The sequence below is a fragment of the Myxocyprinus asiaticus genome, chromosome 14 (genome assembly GCF_019703515.2).
Source record: "Myxocyprinus asiaticus isolate MX2 ecotype Aquarium Trade chromosome 14, UBuf_Myxa_2, whole genome shotgun sequence".
Classification (NCBI taxonomy): domain Eukaryota; kingdom Metazoa; phylum Chordata; class Actinopteri; order Cypriniformes; family Catostomidae; genus Myxocyprinus; species Myxocyprinus asiaticus.
This window is the reverse complement of record NC_059357.1, coordinates 34,524,558-34,551,193: the sequence shown is the minus strand read 5'-3', so window position 1 is coordinate 34,551,193 and position 26,636 is coordinate 34,524,558. Positions and strand designations below refer to the sequence as shown.

The 26,636-nt window shown below is 38.4% G+C and overlaps 1 protein-coding gene across 4 annotated transcripts in view; it reads right to left on the bottom strand.

Annotated features, from left to right (window-relative positions):
• The window catches only part of LOC127452086 (dedicator of cytokinesis protein 6-like), a 90,726-nt gene extending 64,637 nt beyond the window's left edge, over positions 1–26,089 (bottom strand). For all 4 annotated transcript variants that reach the window (XM_051717261.1, XM_051717262.1, XM_051717263.1 and 1 more), the window contains exons 1-11: positions 25,956–26,089; positions 10,634–10,721; positions 7,554–7,729; positions 7,296–7,364; positions 7,057–7,180; positions 5,780–5,992; positions 5,179–5,264; positions 4,962–5,028; positions 4,567–4,716; positions 4,385–4,465; positions 1,720–1,876 (exon numbers count right to left, since the gene is read on the bottom strand). In XM_051717261.1, coding sequence (XP_051573221.1) covers positions 1,720–1,876; positions 4,385–4,465; positions 4,567–4,716; positions 4,962–5,028; positions 5,179–5,264; positions 5,780–5,992; positions 7,057–7,180; positions 7,296–7,364; positions 7,554–7,729; positions 10,634–10,721; positions 25,956–26,074 — 1,330 coding nt within the window. In that variant the 5' untranslated portion in view covers positions 26,075–26,089. The remainder of the gene's footprint in view (positions 1–1,719; positions 1,877–4,384; positions 4,466–4,566; positions 4,717–4,961; positions 5,029–5,178; positions 5,265–5,779; positions 5,993–7,056; positions 7,181–7,295; positions 7,365–7,553; positions 7,730–10,633; positions 10,722–25,955) is intronic.
• Between the last annotated feature and the right edge of the window lie 547 nt (positions 26,090–26,636).

Here is a 26,636-nt window from a genome sequence, read left to right as displayed (position 1 = left end):
AAGACTTTCTCACTGGATCGTTGATGCGATTGCCCTGGCTTACGAGTTGCATGGTAAGATTTGCCCAGTTGGTATTAAAGCACGCTCAACTAGAGGCATGGTCTCCTCATGGGCATGGACGAACTGTGTATCTTTACAAGACATATGTTTTGCAGCAGGATGGTCTTCTCAAAACACATTTGCAAGGTTTTACAATCTAGACGTAACATCTCTCTCTTCACAAGTCCTCTCTATTTAGAGTACTTGCTATTTCATTTGCCAAACATATACTTACGCCCCTTCCTTTTAAGTACAGGCTCCCCATCATTTTACACAACCGCCTGCATTCAGGCCATTGTAATTTACCATTAAGTCACAAGCATTTTCAATATAAATAAACTCCCTTCCCGACTGGGTTCGTGAAGGGGTTAATTCATACTATATGACTATAGCTCTTATATTCATTCTGAGTGCTCCCCTCTTGGCTCAACATGAGGGTCACTCACTTGCGGCATCATACTCATGCTCCCTGAGACAAAGAGAACGAGACATTGCGAACACTGGCCACACTACAAGTTCTTTTGTGGTGCGAGCGATGCACACCTTGTCCCTCAGAAAATGCGGAGGAATGGTGTTTGCGCACCTGCTTTTATAGCGGACAGCTTCGCGCCTAAAAGGGCGGGGCTCAAACACCATAGCCAATCTTATAATATTGGCGTTACAGTAGGGAGGTTTCAACTAGGTCACATGGAAGGACACTCCTCATATGTGTTAGCAAATGCAATGTCTCGTTCCCTTTGTCTCAGGGAACTGAGGTTACGTACGTAACCGAGACGTTATCCTAGTAGAGTTCTCTGCTGTTGAGAACGATTCCATTATTTCATAGTCAACCAATTTATACCTACAGCCTATATATCTATATACAGCAAACAGTATTTTTATGCTGCATAAATATCTACATATTTTTATGTAAAATGTTTGTTTGTGTTAGTAGATTGTCACTTTAAGGACTATATAAAAATGGTCCATTCTGACTTAAATTTTATACATGTTCTTTCAGGGGACACCCCTGAACCCCCATACAGTATTTTCTGATCTATCAAAAGGCCTCCTATGTCCCATACATAGGTATGTATGCTGTCATTCAGCTTAAAACGAACTGTTGATCTTATCTTTTAATATTCATATCCAATTGCCCGACTGATGAACTGATTAAATATTTTAATCTTTTTGTAGAAAAGATCCCTAAGAAACCAACACTTTGTCTGCTCTGGGCCCCCCCAATGTCTTCATCCCTGCACAGTTTTGAAGAGACTATTGTGAAAATTTTTTTTTTTACAAAGTACTATTGCTGCCAACATGAAGTAATAATAAATATTTAATATATCTATATATATATATATATATATATATCTATATCTATATATATATATATATATATATCTATATCTATATCTATATATATATATATATAAAAGCTATATTATATAAGCTATATAAAACATGCCTTGATTATATATAAATACATTTTTACTGTATTTTCTTTTTGCTTAAAACATTTTGAATTTATATGGCAACAATTTATTTTATTTGATTAATATAATGACTCCTTTAAAAAAACATTTCAAAGAAAATGTGTTACTTTCATGGGAGTCTTCAAGGTAACTGGTTGTAAGAAAGTCCTGCAGTAACTGAGTTTAGCACAGGTGCTGAAAATGATGGACAAGAGTTTGTGAATACCCGTGTCTGAGTCTGAATCAGAGCGCTCGAGTCCTCCAACACTGCTGACTATGTTGAGCAGGTGAATGGCCGTCCAGGCGAAGGGCATCCGGAATCGACCCAACCGAGTGCACATCTGCTCTGCCTGCGCCCTCAACTTCTCCAGCTTCTCCTTATGCTGTACACACACACACATACAAAGTTGAAAACCACTGAATCATTTCAGTACAGCAATTTAGGTAGTTACCCAATACCAGTGTAAAGGTAATGGGTGAGCAGCATTTTTCATGCCATTTCAAACAGCCTAAAAGCCACTTGGCATCAGAACAATTCCAGCATCTCCTGGACCTTGCTCATATTGAAGAAGAACGACAAATATTGCAGCAGTCCAGAACAAGTTGAGAAATCCTTAAACATGCCAGATGTGCCTGATGAAATACTCATGCACAAAACCTTACGTTCACGCTAGGGTAAGAAAATAAAGGTGGCCTTTTAATTTTTTTTAAAGTCTTCACAGCAGGGATGTGATTTTTGGGGTGGTGGGGGGGCATTTTGACCTTTAGGGTGGGCAACAGACCTTATTCACAGTAGCACCATCTTTGATTTTTGATGTGAATGACAACGAGGCTGTGAGGGATGGACTTAATGTCTTTTCAATGACATGCACTTCAAAAAGCTATCAAAAAGCTCCTAGATTACATCTAATTTTCCACATCTCATGTTGTCTGGAGTTTTTTTGTCCACAGAAATTTCTCGGAAAGATATTTTTTCGATGTTTCATCAGCGGAACATTCCAAAAACAACAGTACAACACATTGAAGAGACTGCAAGTCTATCCCTTACAGCCTTGTTGTCATTCCCATCAAAAATCAAAGATGGTGCTGTAGTGAATAAGGTCTATATGTTCTCTTTTCGTCTGACAATTAATCTCTGGAATTTGGCCCCGGTCTTTCAAAAGTCGTTTCGCCGTCCGACTGGAGACAGGGTGCTAGACCCCCATTAGGCCCGGCCATGCTTCAAAAAAATTTTTGCCAAGGTTTTAAACATCAAACCTCCTTGGATCTTGTTGTGTCTTATTACCAAACTTCATGCTGTCAAGTCACGCATCGCACAGGTCACGAGATGCGATGCGAACCAATGAGATTCATCATTGATGAGAACCAATGAGGCTGAATGATATCGAAACAGCTGCCATATTTGATTAGAGTGCTTTCATTTATTAATATGATTTGATATGAGAGGGAATAACAGCTTAAATTTCATTCTGTTCATCCCACAAAGTGATTGTATACCTTCAGAAGACTTGTAATGTATTGCATGATTACTTTTACTATGATTTTACTGTGATTTTACTGTGTTTTTTGTCCTTTTGTTAAGTTAGACAGACCTGAGTCACTGTTCACTTACATTATGTACAATAAAACCCTTGTGTTCCACAGATGAATGACATATGGGTTTAGGGTGACATTAATGAGTAAATAATGAAAGCATTTTAATATTTGGGTAAACTATTCCTTTAATATGCTATTCTAGGCCTCTTTATATTTTTGCATAAAATAGCTGATGTAGGTTGTTTTGCCCCCCCCCCAAAAAAAGCAAAAATAATGGCTCTGAGGCGCTACCGAAACATTGTTCTGTTTGATTGAGCATCCCGACTAGCCAGACACAACAACATTAGCTCAACAAATGGTATGAATTTGGGGCAAGACTTAATGTTTGTTCAACCAATGTAAGACGGGGGAAGTGAAGTTTTGTTACTTTTAGTCTGTGTTTTTATCCGTCTCATAATACACACATCCCTATAATGGACATTCTTTCATTCAATTCGAACTAAGTTTTCAGGTGTTGTTGCGTTTTGGACTGTGGACTAAGCTCTCTGCCGGCTGAGTGCCCACGCTTGCCATTTGATGTCGCGCCGTTTATCAGTGATCCGCGCCGTGAGAGCTGCGTATCATAGCGGTCTGTTTCATGACTCCAGCAGGGACCTCTTGTTTGGACATTTTATCTTTCCACTTGCACTCATTCTGTTCGGACTGTCTGGTGGATCACACACTCCTGCTCACTCTGGACTATACTGTTGACTTGGGTTCCGTTGCTGTTTGTAGTAAGTATATTGTGTTTGTTGTTTTATTATTTGGTTTGCTTCTTTTGTTTACATGTACTTTTCTGTTTGCGCATTGGCTGAAAGCGCTACATAAAGCAAGTATGTTATTATTATTGTCATTATTAGTGGTACTAACTCAGTGAATTGCATGACACAGTGTCATGTGCTGTCACCATGGCAGCCCCCATGAGGGGGCGACCCGCTCCATGTAAAATTAAACAGCTTTTACTGGGTTTCTGATATAACTGGAGTCTTCATCTCATGTGAGTGTACATCATTTTCAACATATTTCTAGAAAATGTTCTTCATGTCTTTGTGTAAAACTTTTTTATTTGCAAAAACTTACTTCGTGCACCTTTAAAAAGAGTCATTCATTTTGTAATGCCGTTTGGTGATGCTAGTTGTGCAGAAATGACAAACTTCATCTTTAAATATTTGAAATTAAAAGATGACATGCTGTATGGTTAGAAAAAATATGTGATCATAAAGGTAAAAACACCACTGAAAATCAACTACATGGGGCAAATATTGGCCCTTTCTAAACTGGTTTACATACACATACACACGCACGCACATCTGTACCTTAGTGGAATCGGATTCTTTCATGACCATGTACGGCTCACAGCATTCTCCGATATCTCCCTGCTGAAGGACTTTTTCCAGCTGAAAAACATACACACAGAGCTCATAGTCCGCCATCATTGTACCCTGACCTTCTTTGCCCTCTAAAGGCCATGTGGTACTGCACCTCCAGCTGGTCATACCTTAATGACTAGGAAGATGTCAGGGGATGGGTATGTGATGGAGAAGATAGCAGATCGGGCCAGGGTGGAGATGGCTACATGGGGGTTGTGAGGGCGGAGCAAGCTCTTCATTTGATCCGAGTTCAGGTCAAAGTGAAAATCTTCGGAAATCTGAGAGAGGAAAAGGAGCGTGGCTGAAAATACGGCGGGCATCGATTCAGGATCTAGATCTAAATGATCATGATCTCTTGAGCAGGCCCACAAACAATATGCCCAATCAGAACTGTTCAGAATTGGGACGCCCATCATTTATAAAGTTCTACGGATCTGAACTCAACTTCAAAGATGAACACTGAAACATTACCGAATCATATTGGCTTGTGGGAAACACTACATTAAGAACATGACCATAATACCTTTTTCTTTTCCTTGACATCATACAGAGCCAATGATCCAAATATTGGCTCAATTTCAATCTCAAATCTGGGGGAACAACCACAAGGCAAAGCACAACTCAGAAAATATTGCATCTGGTTTAGCTGTTCAGTGTGAATGTGTATTAAAGAGGGTGTTTTACAGTACATCACAATGAATGAATGCGGTTATCAATTCAAGGATAGTTGAGAGACTTACTTGAGCGACAAACACTTGACCATGATCCTCTGGCCGGTGTGCTCTTTGGGCACCTCTGGGATGGAACATCTCTCCACGGCCTCGTCCTGGCAAACACACAGCACTGTCTTTATGGCGACAGCTCAGTCAATGCCATGGCAACGTTTGCTCAGTCAGCAGAAACAATGTGTACACAGACATAATGCGAGAGTCGAGCATTAACAATGCGGAGGAGAGGGAGGAAAGACAAAGCACATGCCATGTAAGAAAGTTCAAACAAAATCAATGATGGATCATAGGAGACGTCTATGCTTTTGAAATTCAGCGTTTGACAGCTCTCCTACATGAAAACCTCAAGTGTTACTCATCGTCTCCCACACTTGCAGTAAAAAGCTTGGGCACACTTGATTGAATTTGTTTCTCATGATCTTAAAAACCTTTTGATTCCTATTATCCTAAATTGTGAAAAATAGTCATAATAAAGCAGAGTAGGCGTGTCCAAACTCATGACAGGCAGTTTAGGCCTGCATAGAGGACTTTTTCTTCCTTTCCTTCTCTCTGTCTCTTACTTGCTTTCACCATTGTTATCAACTTTTTCTCTCTGTCATGAATTACTTCAGACCTCATCTGGTGCAGGGTAAAGCCCCAACAGATCAGTATGGCGGCCCTGCAGGCGGTTCTCTGCGTTGCGACGGTCCATATCCTCTGCTGCTGTCCGTTCCAACACGGAGGGCAGCAGCGCATCAGGAGTGGAGTTTTTCAGGTCAAATATACTGGAGGCCCAGCTCCCCCGTGGCGTGTCATCCAGCGACACAGAGTGCCTCTTTGAGTCATCCTGTCACAGACAAAATTTAAGATTATGACGTTACCTTTCAAAACAAGTTAAAACATTATTCTTTTACAATTACCACAATAATGACTATTTATCTGTGCAACTTCTCCCACACCATTTGACCCAATGAACTTCCATGACTTTTCCAAGGATATTTAGAAACCCACAAGGAGTAATTTCAAGCCCATTAAAAATATTTTAAAGATGTGCATAGCTAGAAAAAACTATATTGACTACAGAAATGTCCATGACTTTTCCAGGCCTGGAAATCACAATTCACAATCCATGATATCTACAGGTTTTCCATGACCGTAGAACCACCATTTTAAGATTCTTTATATTTTATTTTATTACAAATTAAGAACATTATTATTTCACAATGACCATAAAAAAGACTATTTATCCAAGGTATTTTATCAGTTTCCATTTTAACAATCTTTTTATAAAATAATAATAATAAAAAATAACAAATAAAATATATATATATATATATATATATATATATATATATATATATATATATATATATATATATATATATATATACACAATGAACATAACGAAGATAATTTTTCCTAGAAATCTTTATCAGTTTAAATTATATAATATTCTTTCTTTTATTCAAAAAAAATATTATTCTTTTACAATGAGATTTTTTTTAATCAGTTTTACTTATAACATTGTTTATTTTATATATATATCTATATAAAACATTATTTTATTATGACCATAATGATAAAGCATTTATCTAGGCAATTTCTGTTTCCCTTTTTTTTATGTGTATTTTATTTCAGGACAAAATACAGGCCGTTTTAAACCCCCATCTGTTTCATATGCACAGCAGTTTGGCCAGCCACTTGAGATTTTTTTTTTTTTTTTTTTTTTAAATATGATTAAGAATGATTGGGAGAAGAAGGGGAACGGGATCGGGAAATGCTGCAAGCCAGAATCGAACTCACGTCAGCCACATGAGCACCACAGCTCAATGTACAGTCTACTTGAGAGATTCTAAGAGTGTGTTTAATGCTGGCCACTGATTCACCACATTATTCATCAGAGACAGTTACCTGCTCATCCTGTCGATCAATGGCAGCTTCATCCAGCTCAAAGGTTTGCTTGACAAGCCCTTTCTGCTTTTCCCGCTGCCGCTCAGAATTGTGTGGTGTCTGTGTCGTGCTGTATCGCTGATACCTGAGAGACCACAATGCAGCATATGTATACTTTTTAAACACCTAGTCCTCTAGTAAACCACCATGACATACATGTATGTCACTGTCAAAGTTCATGTTTGAGGCAGAATACTCACTTCCTTTGAATGATGAGCCAGTCGTCGGTGTAGACCCCCAGGGCATCCCTCACTCTGGGGTCCAGCGAACTACAACAGTGCAATAGTGAGCACAGAAAAGATAACGTCAGACTCCCAGATTCTTTCAATACACTTACAGGCAGCACAGCACGGCTTTTCCAAGATGATCAAATTACGTGATTACCAATGAGGGCGCAAGGAAAGGCATGGTTCATTACACTGTGACACTGTATGTGTGTGCGATTTTAAGTGACTCACTCCTCCTCTGGCACAGCTGGCTCTATAGTAGCACACTCTCTCTCCTGCAGCACCAGCTCCAGGTCATCAGTGGGGAACTCCAGCAGCTGTCTGAGGGGTCCGGGCTCTGCTCCTGTTGGATGACCGCTAACATACTCCTCATAGTCCACTGGCTCCACCACCTCTGTCAGAGGAACCTACAAGGGTGTACAGGTCACCACAGGATCAGCACCAGACCTGTCTCTCAGAAAACTCCAATAAAATGCCTAAATACACGTGTGTAACTTTATGTATCTGAGAAATTACATATTATATATTTAATGTCATTATATCACTTTTGTCAAGTTTTTGCACCGAAGACAAAAATAATTTTCCTAAAAATCTATTTTCCATCCTCTCTCTGACTCAGAATTAAACTGTCAGTTTTTGCAGTCATGTGTGCTTGGGTTCTAATGGATTTCACCCATCTGATGTCAGAAAGTTGCAGAAGTACAGAACGAGTCATATTTGCAGCTTAAGTTTTACTAAATGGTCCTCCATTTTCACTGAGGAGGAAGCTGAGTTCTGAAAGTTACAGTGTTTTTCACAGAACAAAGAACTCATCTTAAAAAAAAAAAAGTTCTTTTCTGACCTGACCCCTTTAAAGTCACCGTGAAGTGACCTTGACGAACGCAGTTTTCCTTGACCGATCACAATACTGAGTCCAAATCATCTGCGATGGTGAGAACACAGCCATGTGCACTGATCAGATGTAGGGGGAGGGTGCATTCTCATTCTAGAAAGTAGGCACGTACTGGAATTTGGCTGCAGAAATGTTTCTATATTTACTATTTTAGGTTTTTGGTCGAAAGAGAAAAAAGAACAAACTTTTGGCAGAAACAATAAATGTAAAATCTGGTAACAGAAACACTGGTTTAATTAAATTTAATCTAAGCAGCGAGATCTTGTGTAGTTATAGAAAAAGTGGTATCAATGCATCCTTAATAATAACATTTCGAATTTAATTATTCCAAACAAAGGCTAATTTAATATAATCATTTTAAGTTTCAGTTTTCGGCCCAGTGTGTCCAGAATTTTCGGTTTCGGACAAGAATATTAATTTCAGTGCATCTCTACTAGAAAGCATTTGTTTGGAAAAATTAATGCTGTAAGTTGTGAGTCATATATTTTTCTGTCTTCTGAAAACTAATTTTGACGACGTTTAGAAGTGCATTGTCACATACGTAGATGAACTTAAACTAACAGACATGGACTAAAAGCAGCAAAACTTTAATTTTGTCTTATAAACCTGCAGTGTATTTTGCTACTTGCTGTTAGTAGCATTTAATATAGCTAATACTTTTTCAAAAGTGTAGCTTGACTGTAGCTTAACTACTTTAAATTAAGAGAGGCTTGGAAAGTAAGATTCACAGTAGCTTCCAACACTTCATATATGAAAAGGGTACAGAGAAAACTTAAAAATAACCTTGCTCACAGTGAGTCAGTGTGCATATTAGGGGAAGAGAAAGGGAAGTGATTGCGGTTTGTGGTCATTTCCACTTCCCCTTTCCACTCCTATCTATACTATAACCACTTACAGTGGGGTCCAAAAGTTGGAAACCACTAGTGAAAATGCTTCTATTTAGCTTTTTTCATTAAATAAAAAAATTTAATTACAGATTATATGTAGGGCTGTCCATTTAAAGCGTTAATTTAGTGAGTGTGATTAATTCTATGAAAAATAACGGGTTTAAAATGTACGCAATTAATCATGCTCCCCTACATACTGTTATAAGCCTTGATGCTTTTGTGTTCCGCAGTCAGTAGGGGCAGTACCTAGACCTCCTAGGGCTGGACAGGCAACAGCATCGTCAAACTTTTCATTGTTTAAAGGGTTCATTCACCCAAAAATGAAAATTCTCTCATCATTTACTTACTCTCATGCCATCCCAGATGTGTATGACTTTCTTTAATCAGCAGAACACATTTGAAGAAATATAGAGAAATATCTTAGCTCAGTAGGTCCTTAAAGTGCAAGTGGTTGGTTATCCAACGTTTGAAGCTCCAAAAATCACAGACAGTCAGCATAAACGTCATCTTTATGACTCCACTGGTTAAATGAATGTCTTCTAAAGCGAAACAATAGCTTTTACTGCGAAAAAGATCAATATTTAAGTACCTTTTCACTATAAATCATCGCTTCCTTTCAGCAGCAGTACGCGCGTGACGTAATCGTGTTGGCATGTTCACACGAGAACAGACGCATGTGCGACACCCGGAAGAGCAGCACTGTTTACAACTGAGTAGGAGGAATGCTGTACAGAAGCATCGTTGGTTTAGATCTGTATTTGTATCTGTTTGTTTACTCGCAATGGGCCATTTGTGTGCTCATCCTGGAAGTCTGAACCGAAAGAAAAACATGAGATTAAATCCTTAACATGCAAGACTGCGTGAACTCCACCTTCTCGTGAATGCGCATACGGCTGCTGACGGAAGCAACGATTTATAGTTAAAAAGTACTTAAATATTGATCTTTTTTGCAGCAAAAGCAATCGTTTCACTTCAGAAGACATTCATTTAACCAGTGGAGTTGTATGGATGATGTTGTATGGATGACTCTTTTTTGGAGATTTAAAGGTCGTATTACCATCCACTTGCATTGTATGGAAGATATTATTCTATTTTTCTTCAGTTGTGTTCTGCTGAAGAAAGAAAATCATACACATCTGGGATGGCATGATGGTGAGTAAATGATGAGAGAATTTTCATTTTTGGGTGAACTATCCCTTTAAAGCTTTTGTTCAGAATCATCTCAGACTTTTGAACCCCACTAGTACACCCAGTCAATAATCTCATTTTACTGCGAATCCTACTGGAGAAAACATTTTATAAATATTTAATTGTAAATAGTCCTGCTGAATTCCAGGTGAGAAAGACTACTCAATACATGATTTACAATATCAGATTTAAGTCAGTATAATCATCCAGGTTTGTTTTCAAAGCAAACATTCTGTAAACCTTTAAATTACACCCTCATCCTCCTTACCCGAGACCTGTCAGGATTCCTGCAGAATTCTGTGAGGACAAACAGAAATTTACATAAATAAACTAACCACACTAACCATCTGATGAACTCCAGCCCGTTTTTTAGAGAGCTGTGGAGAGCCATAGTCTCGGGAAACCTGCTTCCTGACCTCAGACGCTACTGTCCTGTGAGAAAAAAAAGGGAAAAAAAGAGAGAATCAGCGAGAAATGTAAGCGCAGTGTAGTTCTAGCAGGAAGACTAGCAGTTGTACATCATCGCACCATTAGCTAGGCAACTCCTAGCCAATCACATGTAAGCCATTTCTTTATAAGTCTGCTCACAATCTGTCACACTGTTGTTTCAGTGTGCTAACATGGCAACCTCCACCACCCCACCACCACGAGTTGAGTCCCGTACTGCACGGGGGTAGGCTCCTCGCCCCTGCCTCCTATCTCCGGCAGGATATGACGGTTCGGAGTACAAATTCTTCGGACCGCCAGACGGGGCTTACTCCAAAGAGAGACATTACATTTCTGTTTTATATTCGTCAAATAAATGTAATCTTAAATTTCACTCAAGTCTGCGAGTCTTCCTGATAGAATTATATTTACTTCAGGGCTCAACAATAAGGATTTTTTCTGCAGGCCCGTTGTGCCAATAGTTCAGATACATAACACACACACATACAGAAATATACCACTCTTATTGTATTACCCTGTACTTGATTCTTATAACCACATCAGGAGCTCACCAGCAAACTACAAAGATGATCTCAAAGATGATCAACCAGTTCTGGATAGATTACTTCTGAATTGTAATCTGGTACTAAATACAAATTACATGACTAAAATTGTAATCAGTAATGTAATCCATTGTATTACATTTTCACAGTAATCTAATCTAATTGCTTCTGGATTACTTCTGACCTAATTCTTGTTTATTTGCGGTCACATGGATTTGAGTAGGATAAGACTGTACCTGCTAAATTGTGAAGTTAAAAATTAAAGAAAACTCACTTAATGGATCAAAATATGACAATTTATTTGATTTCTTGTGTGTGTTTTACTCGCAAGTGGCTGTTTCTGAGTGAAATAAAAAAGGCACTTAAAATGTTCTTACTCTGGCAATTTTTGAATTACAAATCCTACCAATGTGTGGTAACAGATTAGACCAGTTATATTTGTGAATCAATGTCACAAAATACAAAAATCTCAAAAGTTGTCGGAAAAACACATTTATTTACATCTTTGAAGCCAAAAACAATTAGCGAAACTAAACTAAACTTTACCGCACTAATGCAATCGGTTCTGCATTTATGTGCGGGTTAATGCTTCATCTTCAGTGTAATTATTTCTGGTGGCTAGTATCAAGTCTGTGTGTGCAACTCCACTCCATGTCAGTTGTGGGCTGCTTTAGAATTATTTTATTTTTTTATATTAAATAATTGGAGGGATTAGAGGAATAATAATTAGAAGTAGGGCTGCACAATTAATGGAAAAAAAAAATCAAGATTAGAATTACAGATGTCGCAATTATATAATCGTGAAAAGTGTCAATTACAGCATTCCATTTAGGTCTACTCCCATTGAGCCAAAATGTTCTATTTACAACATATTTTTTGGGCCATTGTGCGCATGAATGCAAAGGTAAATCGCATTTAAATTAGTCTTAAGGCCTATCAGTAATGCTCACTCTTAATTATACTGTGTACAAATTATTCAAAATGTGAAAAACACTATTTGTTTTTCATGCAGTTCAAATATTAAAGCTTTCAGGAACACAGTCCTCAAGTTGTTTTGATGCATAGCCTACATAAAGAATATGGCATGCAACTTCCCCACACAAAATAAGTATTTTAATGTAAATCTTATGAATCAAAAAGAATAATCGCAATTACAATATCAAAGGAAATAATCAGCAATTATGATTTCACCATAGTCGTGCAGCCCTTATTAGAGGGATACTAAAATATGAACAATTTACTGCCTATGCTTTATTAACATGCAATCATATATTATTACATTACAGTTACATTTTGATTACGAGTACTTGAATTTTGTAATCTGATTACATAATACAGATTACATGTTATCTGTAACTACACAACCAGCACAGATTTCAACATATCAGCCACACAGTCAGAGATACGGGTTTGTATCTGAGTGACACAGTGGCAGACAGCAGCTGCTTAGATGGGGACGATCAAACTCAGAATGTTTGAAGAGATGCTGAGCCTCTGGCAGAAAGCAGCGAGGATGCCACAGCTTGAACTAAAAGCAAATGAGAGTCTTTAGTGCTCAACAAAGCCCAATAACCCAGTAACCTCTCATCCACTCAGACACACAGCCTGCAGCTGCTCCCTAACAATCTCCAACTGCTTCGCTCTCACACAAAACATGCATACTCTCTCTCTCTCTCTCTCTCTCTCTCTCTCTCACACACACACACACACACACACACACATGTAAATGCTCCTGATTCCTTCAAAGCACACACTCCCCATTATTAGTGGCATTTGCTTTGCTAAGGCAAGTATCACAATAACTATTGCTCATATTTTGGGTTAAGGATTTGAACAAACCCCTAACAAACCATTTAACTTCAGTGTGTAACTCATCCAGCACTGTTTGTGCAATGGACATGAATGATACTTAACCCTATAAAGCCATTTGTATCAAATACGATACACAATGTTTGATGGCTCCTGTTTCAATCTCTGTTCAAGCTGATGAGCCAAACAACCTATGGTATGGAAGTGTAACATGTTTATGGCACCATCTAGTGGTTATCTGTGAAAAAAAGTGGTTTAAAAGTTTATATCGATCTATTTAAAATGGTGGTGGACTTGTGTGAAAAATTACTCTTATGTTGAGATAAATTACAGCTTATTTTAATAAAGTAAAATTGACAGTAATGATTATATTGTTACTGATATTTTAAAAATATTATTTGCTTAATATAAGCAACTTTTTAAATTTTTTATATTATTTTATTGAAAAACCCCCTTTGAAATGCATGTATCAAATATGATACAACAGACTTTTGAGGCATCTCTCTCAATCACCATTACATTCAATTCATGCCAACCACAAAAAAATAAAAAATAAATAAAAAATAAAAAAATCACATAGCTTTTAAAATTCTGACATATACATTTTATAAGATATATTGAATTGTGAACTAATATTTCTGTGTATTTTCATATATGCAGCCTGCTCTGTCATTAAAGATCTCATTATTTTACATTACAAACTATTATGATGTCATCTTACCATAAGTTCCTGAAACCCAGCGAAAAAAAGTTTTACAATTTCCCTTTTTTAAATGTCACTATAGAGTTTGTTGCATAAAATACATATGATAAAAATTGTTTATTAAAAAATTATATTTTATTAATGTTGTATTTGATGTGCTGAATTGAACTACGATACATTTCAGTCCATATTTATAGACCAAGGAGAGAAAGTTGTCATGGCCAAACTCTGAAAAGCCCAGGGAGTCCTCTGATAATACCCCAAGATTTACCAATGTAGCATGTATGGGTAAAACTTAAATAACAAATGTCCTACACAAAAATGAATTGCTGGGCCTCAGGAGGATAATGATTTTTAAAGTCTAATTTATCAAATGTGATGCATAATAGTATTGTGCTAAAACCTCTTTTAGAAGAAACTTAGCAACTAGGCTACATATTAAGGCCCTTACACACTGAATGCGGCAAGCGCAAGTGTCCAGTTCATTTTCAATGAGAGGCATGCGGAAAGCGGCAAATCGCAGACGGTTTTGCTAGTGGCACGCAAGTGGTGCTCGTACATCCAAAATCCTGCCGCTTTCACGTGCAAAGCTCTTCGTGGCAGGCACCACGAGAGATCAATTATTTTAAGGTGTGTTCGACTTCAACTGCATCTCGATTTACCAATCGCCGAGATTTGCCGGTTGCAGTTCAAAAGAGAGCAGCCAAGCCAGACACATTGCTCTTCCCGTCACCTGCTGAACCCACACCAATCACGGAAGATAATGCAATGTTTGCAGATGAAATGGAATTCAGATAGACAGATGCTTGAATTTTACACAAAATAATCAGAAAAATTATTCAGTTGAATAAATAATTCATTTCAATTGGAATGCCCAATTCCCAATGCGCTCTAAGTCCTCGTGGTGGCGTAGTGACTCGCCTCAATCCAGGTGGCGGAAGACAAATCTCAGCTGCCTCCACGTCTGAGACCGTCAACCCACGCATCTTATCACATGGCTTGTTGAGCATTGCTCAACGGAGACATAGTGTGTTTGAAGGCTTCACGCCATCCACCGCAGCATCCACGCACAACTCACCACGCGCCCCACAGAAAGCGAGAACCACATTATAGCGACCACGAGGACGTTACCCCATGTGGCTCTACCCTCCCTAGCAACTGGGCCAATTTGGTTGCTTAGGAGACCTGGCTGGAGTCACTCAGCACGCCCTGGGATTCCAGGGATGGTAGTCAGCGTCTTTACTCGCTGATCTACCCAGGCCCCCCTGAATAATTGGCTTGAAGTCCAATAAAAGCCTGTATTATTTTAACATCAATAAAGGAGTCAGTATTTGTAATCATTTTGAATGTTTTTAATGAATAAACATAATATTATGACAAACATAACATGATGTATTGTTATAAAAACAGATTTGTAAGAGTTTTTGCAGAACTGGAGGTGTCAGAATAAACATCATGTTGACAGCATACTACCATACTGTTATTTCTGCCATAGACTGACATAGCAGAAGTAGTAAGAGTAGTATATGAAGTATGCAATTGTGAAAGCAGCCCAAGAAACACGTGTACCCGTTGTCACGTTTTTGTCTGGCCAATCTTGAATGAGCTGTGTCGTCATCAGAGATTGTGCAGCTTTTCTGAAACAACTGCTCTCGAATCACTCTCACGGTACTTTGATGGTATACCACATGGCGATGGCACCGTCTCAAGTCGGACAAAAATTCTAACCAACATACACTGCTTCAAGTCCAGCGCCGATCGGTCTACACAGTGCTGCATGAAGTTGAACACACCTTTTATCTTTCTCTGAGTGGCTGCAGCAGCTGCGTCTAGCTTAGCCAATAAGTGAATGCTTTAGTCACGGCCAATCATAATTTGTTTTTTTACTGAGCTCATAGCAGACTGCTGAAAACATAGAAGAGGAATTTCCCCCGAGTTATATTATGCCTCAAAAATCTCGTAGAGTTTTAAAAAAGCCAGCACTTGGGAGCTTGTGAGTGCGCGAGTTGGTTTGCAAGGTACAATAAAGTGCAAAATTAAATGTAACTATAAAAAAAAGGAAATTAACAGAACTCAGTGGGTGTCATGAAGTCCATGCTAGTCAAACCTTACACAAAGTATTTTACTCAATTCTAATGAAATTATAAATAACAAACAATACATGATTATGGTGAGCAAAATAATGCATCAGGTTCTCTTGTAAGCCTGTAAGACATACACAAATCAACAATAAACACAAATGCCATTTTTAATTTATCATTCATTTATCATCATGTTTTATCTCATGTTTCATATTCTCAACTGATTATGACTTAACTGAACAAATAATGATTTGATATAACTACTTTATGAACTATTTACATAGTTAAAGAAACAATGTGAGCCCAGTTTAAAATCTGTTTGTTTTAAAACTGCATCTAGCTAAATTATACAACACAGTGTTGCCAGGGCACTCCTCAAGGTAAAATATGTGCCGAATATTTCTCTCACATACATGCAAGTCTGCTGCTGCTGTTGGTGTGCGTGTAGATTGTAACTATGGCAACGACCACCACTGAAACCACGACGTGAGCCCCACCTTGACTGCACAAAACGCTTCCACTACGAGAGAAAGCGGCAGTTTTTGTCGCTTTTGCCGTCCCGCGTGTAAAGGCCTTTAAGGCCGTGACACACCAAACCGACGTCAAAGAACTAGCGCCGACTAAAGCAGTCTGTGGGGTCGGCTCACGTCGCCTGCGTCTGGGTCAAAACGTTGCTCTTGAACACACCGCAAAGACGACACCCGACGGCCAACTAGCACGTCCGTTCTGCACCTGCGTGAGAGGAAATAACTTTTGTACCAGCAGGTGGAAATAGTCTGTATTCGTTATTCAAAACGGGAAACCGGAAGAGCTAGTGACTGCTGGGATACAAAACATAAACAAAGAAGCGCTTGCTTACCATTTTCACACAAATCTCGCTCACCACAGACGGATTTGTGATATATCGGAAATGTCTGATAAGTTGCAAATAGCACTGGCGTTGTCAGCCCTTGGTCTTTTGCTTGTGGAAGAAGAAAGGAAGAAGCGGACGTGAAAAATATGGAGAAATCGCACTAAATGGGTGAAATAATGGATTCTCCAGAGACAGGCACAAGGGGCTCCCTCTTGACTTGTCGTTTGCTTCCTTCGTCACTTCCGTTTTTCTTCTCGTGCACTGGTTCGCTAAGCTGAACAGCCAATCAGAATGATCCGACTCACCGACGAGCTCCGCCGCCGATTCAACATGCTCAATCGGCTGAAAAAAGCAGATGGGGACCGTCTTCAGCCGACGGTGTGGAACACACCGCAAAAACTAACCCAACAGATGTTCACCGACGGCCCGACATTGGCCGACCATCGGCTTGGTGTGTCAGGGCCTTTAGTCTCAGTCTCAGATGGCACACCCACAGACCGCCCACAGTCCGTTCTCCAACTGTCTGATGCACATAGAACACAAAACTGGAAAAAGATTTATTGATCAACTTAGCAGAAATCTGATTGGCTGTTTCGATTGAACTACGCGAGTAGAAGCACACAGGACTTTTTATCAGTCTGCCTGGAAGCCGAGTTTTGTTCACAAGGTTCCGTGTTGAAAGAATGAGCACTTTTGAGGATGAAATAATCACAGAATTTGCTCAAGTTTAACAGGTTATTGACATCAAATCTTTTAAAGATATTAGTTTTGTTTGACGCATGTAGCAGCAAGTAAAGTGGATATCCACGAGCAATGCTGCATTTTCTGCTTTGTTCACTTAGTTATGTCTGTTAAATACTCTTTAATGAGGTTTTCTACACTCTCTCTACACATTTTCCGCTATTCTACCGTGTGATTTCTGTGCAATTCCTCGCAGAGACACGCGTGCCATTATATCAATTATTTGTTTTCCCCATGTCGGACTTTTATTATAGTATGACATATCTCTGATAACCCTGCCCCTAAACACCCCATAATGACAAAACCGGCTGTATTTGATCGCTTAATATGTCAGTTAGAAGGCTTTTCCTGTCTTATGGGCAGTTCTTGGCCAACTGACGCTTCTATAGAGCCCAGACCTTTGCTATAGTCATAGGTCTTGCTAAGTGAGACTAGCAACATATTAACATCCTGGCAACCACCCACAACATCCTAAGATTAAACAAACATTGAACTCATGCCACCCCATTTATGCTACAGACATGAACTATTCCTCATATCGTGCAGCTTAATGCCCTTTCCCACTGGCCATACTAAAGCTCATTTTAGGTATTTCTTCCAAGGACTAGTACTTTTCGTCGCTTTCGCACCAAAGGAACTGTAGTTCCTCGAAACTGTTTTAGGGGAATTTTTAGCTCCTACTCTGGAGTAGGTACTTTGAGGGCGTATAATGGCTAAGGTGACTGTGGGAGGTGCTGCAGCCTGTGATTGGTCAAAAACCTATGATGCACAAAGCATTGAAAAAGGAGAGCAGTCCACAGCCGACATTTGTAAATAACTAGCCGCTAGCATGCTACTCAGAGGATTGGACTAATTTTACAATTCCCTTATGAGAAATAAAATAAAACCAACAAAGTATCCAAAGAGGATCAGCCGTTTCACGTGTGTGTGTTTGTGTGTGTGTGTGTGTGTGACTTCATCAGGAGACACACTTTGAGTTTTCATCGCATCTGTACTGTTTGTACTGTGTGACTATACAGAAATTAAAGTGATTTCTCGATTACTACATCTAATTTTTGCTGGGATGATGGATATAAATAATCAGATGTTTATCAAGAGTGGGTAAATAAACAATTATACACTAAACCGTCATGAAATTTAGTTTACATGAGGAAAGTATTGCATGCCTGTTACTGTGTGGTAACTTGAATCAAGACGTCTTTTTTAAGTCAATGAGTGAGTATTTCAGTACAGTAATTTATGTTGAGTCAAAGCCTTTATTGTAAAAGATTGTGCTGATAAATAGGTTTATAGTTCTTTCAACATGTTGTCCACTATATTCAGCACGTGCTGCGTGTTAGTCTTCGGGACGCAGCATCACTTGCATGACAATGGCGCCCAGTTTAAACTGCAACATGAAGACACGGACTGCATCCGAAAAAGGGAAAATGCTGCCTTCGGGGGCTGAAGTAGGATGAAATAAGGTGTTTGTTTTTTTTTTTAAACTGTTCAGAGACCAGTTTCCTTTACAGTTCCATTCATCCAAAAACACTGTCATGTAAACCATTAACTGATTAGGCAGCTGCCTACATTTTCAAATGCAGCCAAAGCTTGTGTAAAACAGCCCTAACAAAATTGTAACTCTGATCGAGACATCCTCCGTTGTTGTTGTTGCTTTCAGTGTTGTTGATTTCTTTGTAGCTATTTAATCGGGTGTTCCAACCATGTCAGAAGAAAAACGGTTGATACTAGATGACGTCACTAGGAGGGTACTTCTGTGAGTTGGAACGCAAAACTGGAAAAGTCTCCTCGGGTGTTCTCATCTAGAAAGTCACTAAGGGAGAAGTACTGGGACTGTAGGTGGGAAAGGGCCTTTATTGAAGATTGGTAATGTCACACATAAGCCTTTCAAATTATAACTCAGAACACCTAAGTAACAGCATGGTTACTTACTCCCTGGCCACACCCTACAACACCCTAGCATTGTGAAGGCAAGTTTAGCACAGGCAAGCACCACCCACATTTTCTTCATTCTATTTAACTACTGCTCCATTCTATTTCCAAGCACAAATCCAGACTTGGCACTAATAACAAAAACCTTCAAACTACACAATCAGGCCCATCACTTAAACAAGCCTGATGCAGTCCTAACAAAGAGATGTGGCCCCTTCCCAAGGGTCAAGCTACTTCAATGTGTAACCATTTCCTGAGATTGCAAAAAAAACTCCTAAGACAAACTCAAGGCCTAACAGGCCAGTATCGGCAAGCTGGAATGATACTGTTCTGTTTATTTTACACTGAGTGGCAATGAGACTGAAATGTGTTCACAAATGCACGCTAATGAGTGACCTTCAGGTTGTGCAAGCTTGTAAAATAATGCTACAGCACAGAAAACATGGTTATAGGAATGCATGGATTCCCATTTCCTGCTTCAAAAGGAAAGGGGAAAACTTGTCTGCTCTAAAAGCAATAGACGGAATGGAGCACACCACCCTTTCCTATATCCTGCAATGAAAGGGAGGAAGGGAAGACAGGGAGGACCACGAAAAAGAAGATAATAGCTGCATGAAACATAAGCCAGTGCACCAATGTTCCATGCCTGTAGGGCATGAAATGGGGATAAAAAAACACAGTGTCATCTGGAAAATTTGCAATACAAGGCTGAGACTGTGCAACAACACAGAAAAAAGTTCCAGAGCACCAAGAAATTGCCATGGTTTTTGAACATGGTTTTACCATGATAAACACTTCTTTTTTGGACATTTTATTTGGACATGGGACATATTTGGACAGGACTTTCTATAGGAATTAAGATGTGACCAATGAAAGCTAATAAAAACAAAACTCATATTTCAGACTCAGCATTCTCTCAACCAACTTCTTGATTTATACTACTACATTACACTTACATTTGTCTAAGAAACTAATTGCAAGTATTAAAGCTTATGCCTTTGGATCAAAAAGTCTTTAAGACAGTGAGAAACATACATTCAGTAAGGTGTGTCCAAACTTTTCACTGGAAGTGAATTCTTTGAAGTACCATAATGGAAGGCTGAACGATTAAGCAAAATAAAATCGAAATTATGATATGACGTAGTGTGACGATCAAACCGCAAAGGTTTTCGATTGATTTAAATAAATAAATAAATAGTCTGCACTTGCTGCTCGCTGCACTTACTGTATGTGCGCAGCTCTGTTCTCTGTAATGTTAAGGCCGGTTTGTACTTCTACGTCGAATCTACGACATAGGGCGCGTAGTGGCAACGCGTAGTTCTGCATTAATGTGTTTGCGTTGTTTTGTGAGTATACAGCCAAAAATGCTATTGTATTGGGAGAAAATGCCTTAATTTATGAAATAACTGTACATTTGATAAATAAACATAAGCAATGCAATTTGTGGATTTAAAAGTATTTATGAAATTATTGAAGCATTAAAACTAAGTTCAAAGTATGTAGTATTTAATAGGGGTGTAATGGTTTAAATTTCTCACGGTTCGGTTTGTATCATGGTTTTAGGGTTTCGGTATGGTTCGGTATTTGCTATGTTCGGAAAAAATATATATTACTTCCAAATCCAAAGTAAGAATACTGTATTTGGTAACAAACACTTCAACAGGTTTGTCCTTAATAAAAATCATGGTTTTACTACAGTAACCATATTTTAATCATGATATTTGTAGTAAAATAATAGTAACCACAAAATCAACATGGTTACTGTCATGGTTATATAGTAAAAACCATGGTTACTATATGGATACTACAGTATTACTGTGGTAAAACCATGGCTAACTGTATCAAAACCAGCAGTGACAGCAGTCATAGTTACTTCATACTTCAATATTACTATAGTAAAACCATGGTTAATTTTCTTTAGGGACCTGAACCATAAAAAAAAAAATTACTCTAATTACTAAATCAATATTTTAATGTAATACCTGCACAATTACGCTACATGCATCAACATACAGTGCATTTCAAACTCAACTCAACATATATTCAACATTCGGAAGCTGTACATCATATAGAAGGAACTTTGCTATTAATATGGATACGAGAAGGGTGCTCGTGTCGTGGCTCGAGTGTTTTAATCATACACTGAAATCCCACATCTTCATCAACGAAGTATGGCAACATAACTTCATGGCAATGAACACCACAAGTGTTTTAGTTATTGTTTCATGTATGTCTGAATTAAAGGAATAGTTCACCCAAAAATGAAAATTTGCTGATAATTTACTCACCCTCAGGCCATCCAATATGTATCTGAGTTTCTTTCTTCATCAAAACAGAATTTAAGACTTTTAGGATTTCATTTCAGGCCTCCTCCTCTAAACAATGCAAGTGAATGTACTCCATTTTTTGACGGTCCAAAATGCATATTTAGGGTGCATCAAATTAATCCACACGACTCCAGTCGACAAATAAAGTTCTTCTGAATGCAAACGGACTGATTATTTTGAGAAACAAAACAATACTTTTCAACTACAAATGTTCGCTTCCGTACATCTCTGTGACGTGCGCTCATGAGAGGGATGATGTAAGCTCATTGGTAAGGTCACGTGTCACGTGGAGGAGGCAGAAAGTGCGTCATTGTTTACAAGTGGAGCGCTGTACAAAAGTTTAATTGTCTTTGCTGTAGATTTGTATAAGTGTATTGTTCAAAATGGTCGTTTGGCGTGTGTATCCTGGATGCTTCAACCTTCAGAAACCCCAAAGGAAATGCACACCGGGAAAATATTAACTTTTCATCGATTGCCTATACATGATCATGAGCGACTGAAGCTCTGGCTTATCGTGCTGAACCTGGATATCAGTACACCCCTACATTCTCTCAAATACTGGAGGGTGTGCAGTGAACATTTTACCCCTGAGGATTTCAGACCATCAAAAGAAACAAAGGGTCGATATCTGAATTCATCGGCTGTGCCCGTACTGTATTTCCAGCGAACTCGGGTATGTGTGAAAACTTTGTCATTGTCACGCCTCCCTCGGGCTCTGCACCTCCCTCAGCGCTCCGCTCCTCATCACCCGATTTCTAATTCACCGCACCTGCACTCAATTCACTCACTCATCACTGCCTGCATAAATAACTCACCTTCATGCCACTTTACTGTCAAGTCTCACACAAAGGACTCTAGTTTGACCGCGCTGCTCTCACGCAGTGTTTATTTAGTCTGTGCAAGTTTCTCTTGAAAACACTGACGCGCTTCCTGACTCCTCCTCCACGTGACGCGTGACCTTACCAACGAGCTTATATCATCCCTCTCATGAGCGTGCATCACAGAGACGTACGGAAGTGAACATTTGTAGTTCAAAAGTATATAAGTATTGTTTTGTTTCTCAAAATAATCAATCGTTTGCATTCAGAAGAACTTTATTTGTCGACTGGAGACGTGTGGATTATTCTGATGCACCCTAAATATGCATTTTGGACCGTCAAAAAATGGAGTACATTCACTTGCATTGTTTAGAGGAGGAGGCCTGAAATGAAATCCTGAAAGTCTTAAATTCTGTTTTGATGAAGAAAGAAACTCAGATACATCTTGGATGGCCTGAGAGGTGGGTAGTAAATTATCAGCAAATTTTCATTTTTGGGTGAACTATTCCTTTAACCCTGAGTGCCTGCTTAAAAACGGAGGTGTGTGCAGTTTCGGTTCACCTGCGGCTCGGTGTGCGCCGCGTGCTATCTTTCTCCGGGTGATATCGGCGTACATGATTCATCATACAATGTCTGCAAACGGTGCCTATTTTGGTCAAAAAAGTTGACATCGCTGTTGTAATTGACTGCAAAAAGAAAATGTTCCCAGACAGGAGACCTGAATAACACAGGGGGCTTCTCTATCAGCGGCTCATTTTCTCCTCTTGGCGCTTGCCATTTTCAGCTACACACAACGCATGTCATCATACGGAAGGTCTTCAGTAAAATACAAGAACTGTTTCACCGAAATGCCAGATATATATCAAGTAAAAAAAAAAGCACAGTTTATATATTGTAAACAGCTGTGCCTTTTGTCGTATTTTCAGTTGTTCATGAAATAAACAGAATATAAAAACAGCAGAAATGAAACAAGTCCAAATACAATATGCCACGATCACTGATCAGTGGATACATACGATGAAAATAATCTTAGAGAAAATGCAACGATACCTCGTAGAAATTAATTTCTTATGTTGGGGGGCGGTCTCAGGAAACAAAGTGTAGTCGACGCACGTGCTACTACATTTTTGAAGAGGTACATGTCAGGCTATGGCGTAGGTTACGGCATTCAATGCAAAAGTATAAATCGGCCTTTACACATACTCAAACCACGTGTGCGGCTAATAACGTGAGCAGGTAAAATTTATAGCACTCTAGATTTACTAATTACACATTTAGCTTTGCTGCTAAAAGTTACTATGCAAATTTAAAGTAACCCCAGAAAACAGGGTTTTTGTGGACAGAAGAGTGGATAAGAGCGTCTTCCTTCGGTGTTTCACCAAAATAAAGGCTTAAAGGAATAACCCGTGTCAAATACAAGTTAAGCTCAGTTGACTGCATTTGTGGCATAATGTTGATTACCACAACAATTAATTATGACTTAAAATTTACACACACTTACAATGGAAGTGAATGGGCCCAATTTTTGGAGAGTTTAAACAGAAATGTGAAGCTATTAATTTTATAAAAACACTTACATTAATTCTTCTGTTAAAACTCATGTGTTATTTGAGCTGTAAAGTTATTTTAATCGTTTTTACGGTCGTTTTAGGGTTTACAGCGTTACGTCATAAGTGATTTTATCACACTAAAATAATGAAAACATGCGTACTGTTTACGTGGCTATACTTTTGAAACAGTAAGTATTTTAACGTTTACAGATTGACCCCATTTACTTTCATTGTAAGTGTCTCACTGGAACTAGATTTTTTCTTTTTTTTTCTTCTTTTTTTTTTTTTTTTAAAGAAAAGGAGGGGCAAGTCGAAATATTTTTTTTTTGTGGTAATCAACATTATGCCACAAATGCTGTTGACTGAGCTTAACTTGTATTAAACCCGGAATATTCCTTTAAGGTTTAAATGTAAATTATTACATAAATATACTACTGTTTTAGAATAATACAAATATACAAAAATATACTTCCATAATAATTTCTTTATAATAACTTTTTATAGGGTTCTAAAAAATAATTGTGCAACGTGGGCTGAGACCCAAACGCAAAATGGACAAAAAGAGGTACACAGTGAACAGATACAAAGTGAAGGTGATGTAAATTTGTATTTTTTTTTTTTTTTTTTTTTGGTCTGGTTCTTGTTAAGAGGACTCAAATATGAACAGTATTTCTACTGAGAGTGGATCATGTTTGCCCATGAATTAACTTTGGTCAAAAAAAACACTTACTATTTTGTTTTTAATGTTAATAATCATACTGCAAGTTCAAACTGCAATCACAGTATTTTTTTAAATAATTGCAATTAGATTAGTTGTCAAATTGTTCAGCCCCTAATGTAAATACAATGGTGTATGAACATAATACTCATTCAATACTATGGAATTTCAAAGTACCCTGGTTTTATCATGTCTGTAACATGGTACAGTCACAGTACCTTTTGTAAGGGAACAGTGTACACTGAGGACACTTTCCGCAGGCTTGTTTTCTTTCATCCACATTCCAAGACTTCATAGTCTTTTTTTCATTGGAATGCTGGGGGGATTTTAATCTCTATATCATATATAAGGGTTGCTCTAACCTGGTCTATAACGAACAAAGACAGCCTGAATTTCTCTGGAAAAAAATTAATTAAAAAAATAATAATAAAAACAATCAATAAATCACACAGACATACTGATCTGTTTGTGTCTTTCTTCGTGCAAGATCCAGTGATGCATCCTCAGCAAAAAGTGAGATGATCCCTGTCTAAGAACTTTAACTCTTAATGAGCAGGCATAAAGACATATTATAAAGGGGAAAATAATATTTCCCAGTTTTTCTGCTTTGACAAACAGTAATAGCAACTGACCAATCGCTTGAGTTGGCTAGCTACATTAGTCATCTTAATGACTAAGTAATCGTTCATAACTTTTCAGTGCAGCAAGCTTCTTCACTAAATAAATGGATGACCCTATAGGCACATTCCCGAAAAGCAAAGTGATATCTATTTGAATAGTTAAAAGTGTAGCCGCTTTCAAAACAACATTCTTAGTTCCTATATCACTATCGGTGATCACTTTACAGTTCATGGCGCTGAATTGATCCACATTTATCACTTACACGAGGCCTTAATCATTTAATATATAGCATAAATTGACCATATCTTCATTGCAAAGTACTTTATCTATTAAGACAGTAAAACAGAGCCAGTTTAGATGCAGTGTCAGTGTTGCGAAGTGCGGTGCTTTGAACTAAACAAAAGGTCAATCTCTCTGTAACTCGTGGCGGATCTCCTAATCTGTCCCGTGCGAGTGAATCCCGATGCTTGGGACAACAACTTTACAAAACATTTACTGTTTAATAATCTGAAAAGTTAACCTACCTGTTAATCTTGTGCGCAAACGCCCTCCGTTCGCTGTTTAGAGTTGCCATCCCATCTAAACAGGTAGGGCGGCTTACAGTTTCCCTGTATTTTGGTATATTATTGTGGAGCGGAGTCATATAAGCTTCCTTGTGTCATTTTGACGCACAATGGCGCCTCCCATCGGTTTGGAGCGGAATGGCGCTGCTGCTGCTGCTGCTCATGATGATGATGACGATGACTGGCTCAAGGAATGACGCTCCTTCCTGACTGTGCCTCTGGGGTTCTACGATGTTTATCGTTTGGATAACTCAAGGAGATGTATGGACGGGGTTGGGGAGTAACGGAATACATGTAACGGGATTACGTATTTAAAATACAAAATATAAGTAACTAGTAATTGGTAATTAGAATACAGTTCTAAAAAATTACAAGAAGTATTTTGATTAGTGAAGAGATTACTTTGCATTTTATTGTCATTTGTTTAATTTAATATTTAGTCCTTTCAGATGGAAAACATTTATACATATAAATGATGTGATCCAAAGTGCATTTGAACAGCGGTGAAACACTTTCTTATGATGTGTTACATTCATATGAGCAGACAGAGAAGTAAGTTTGAAGTAAGTTTGGAGCAGAAGAAATAGATATAAACCTTGTGTAAATTGTCAGCTTTATGCTAAGATAAAATGCTATTTCTAG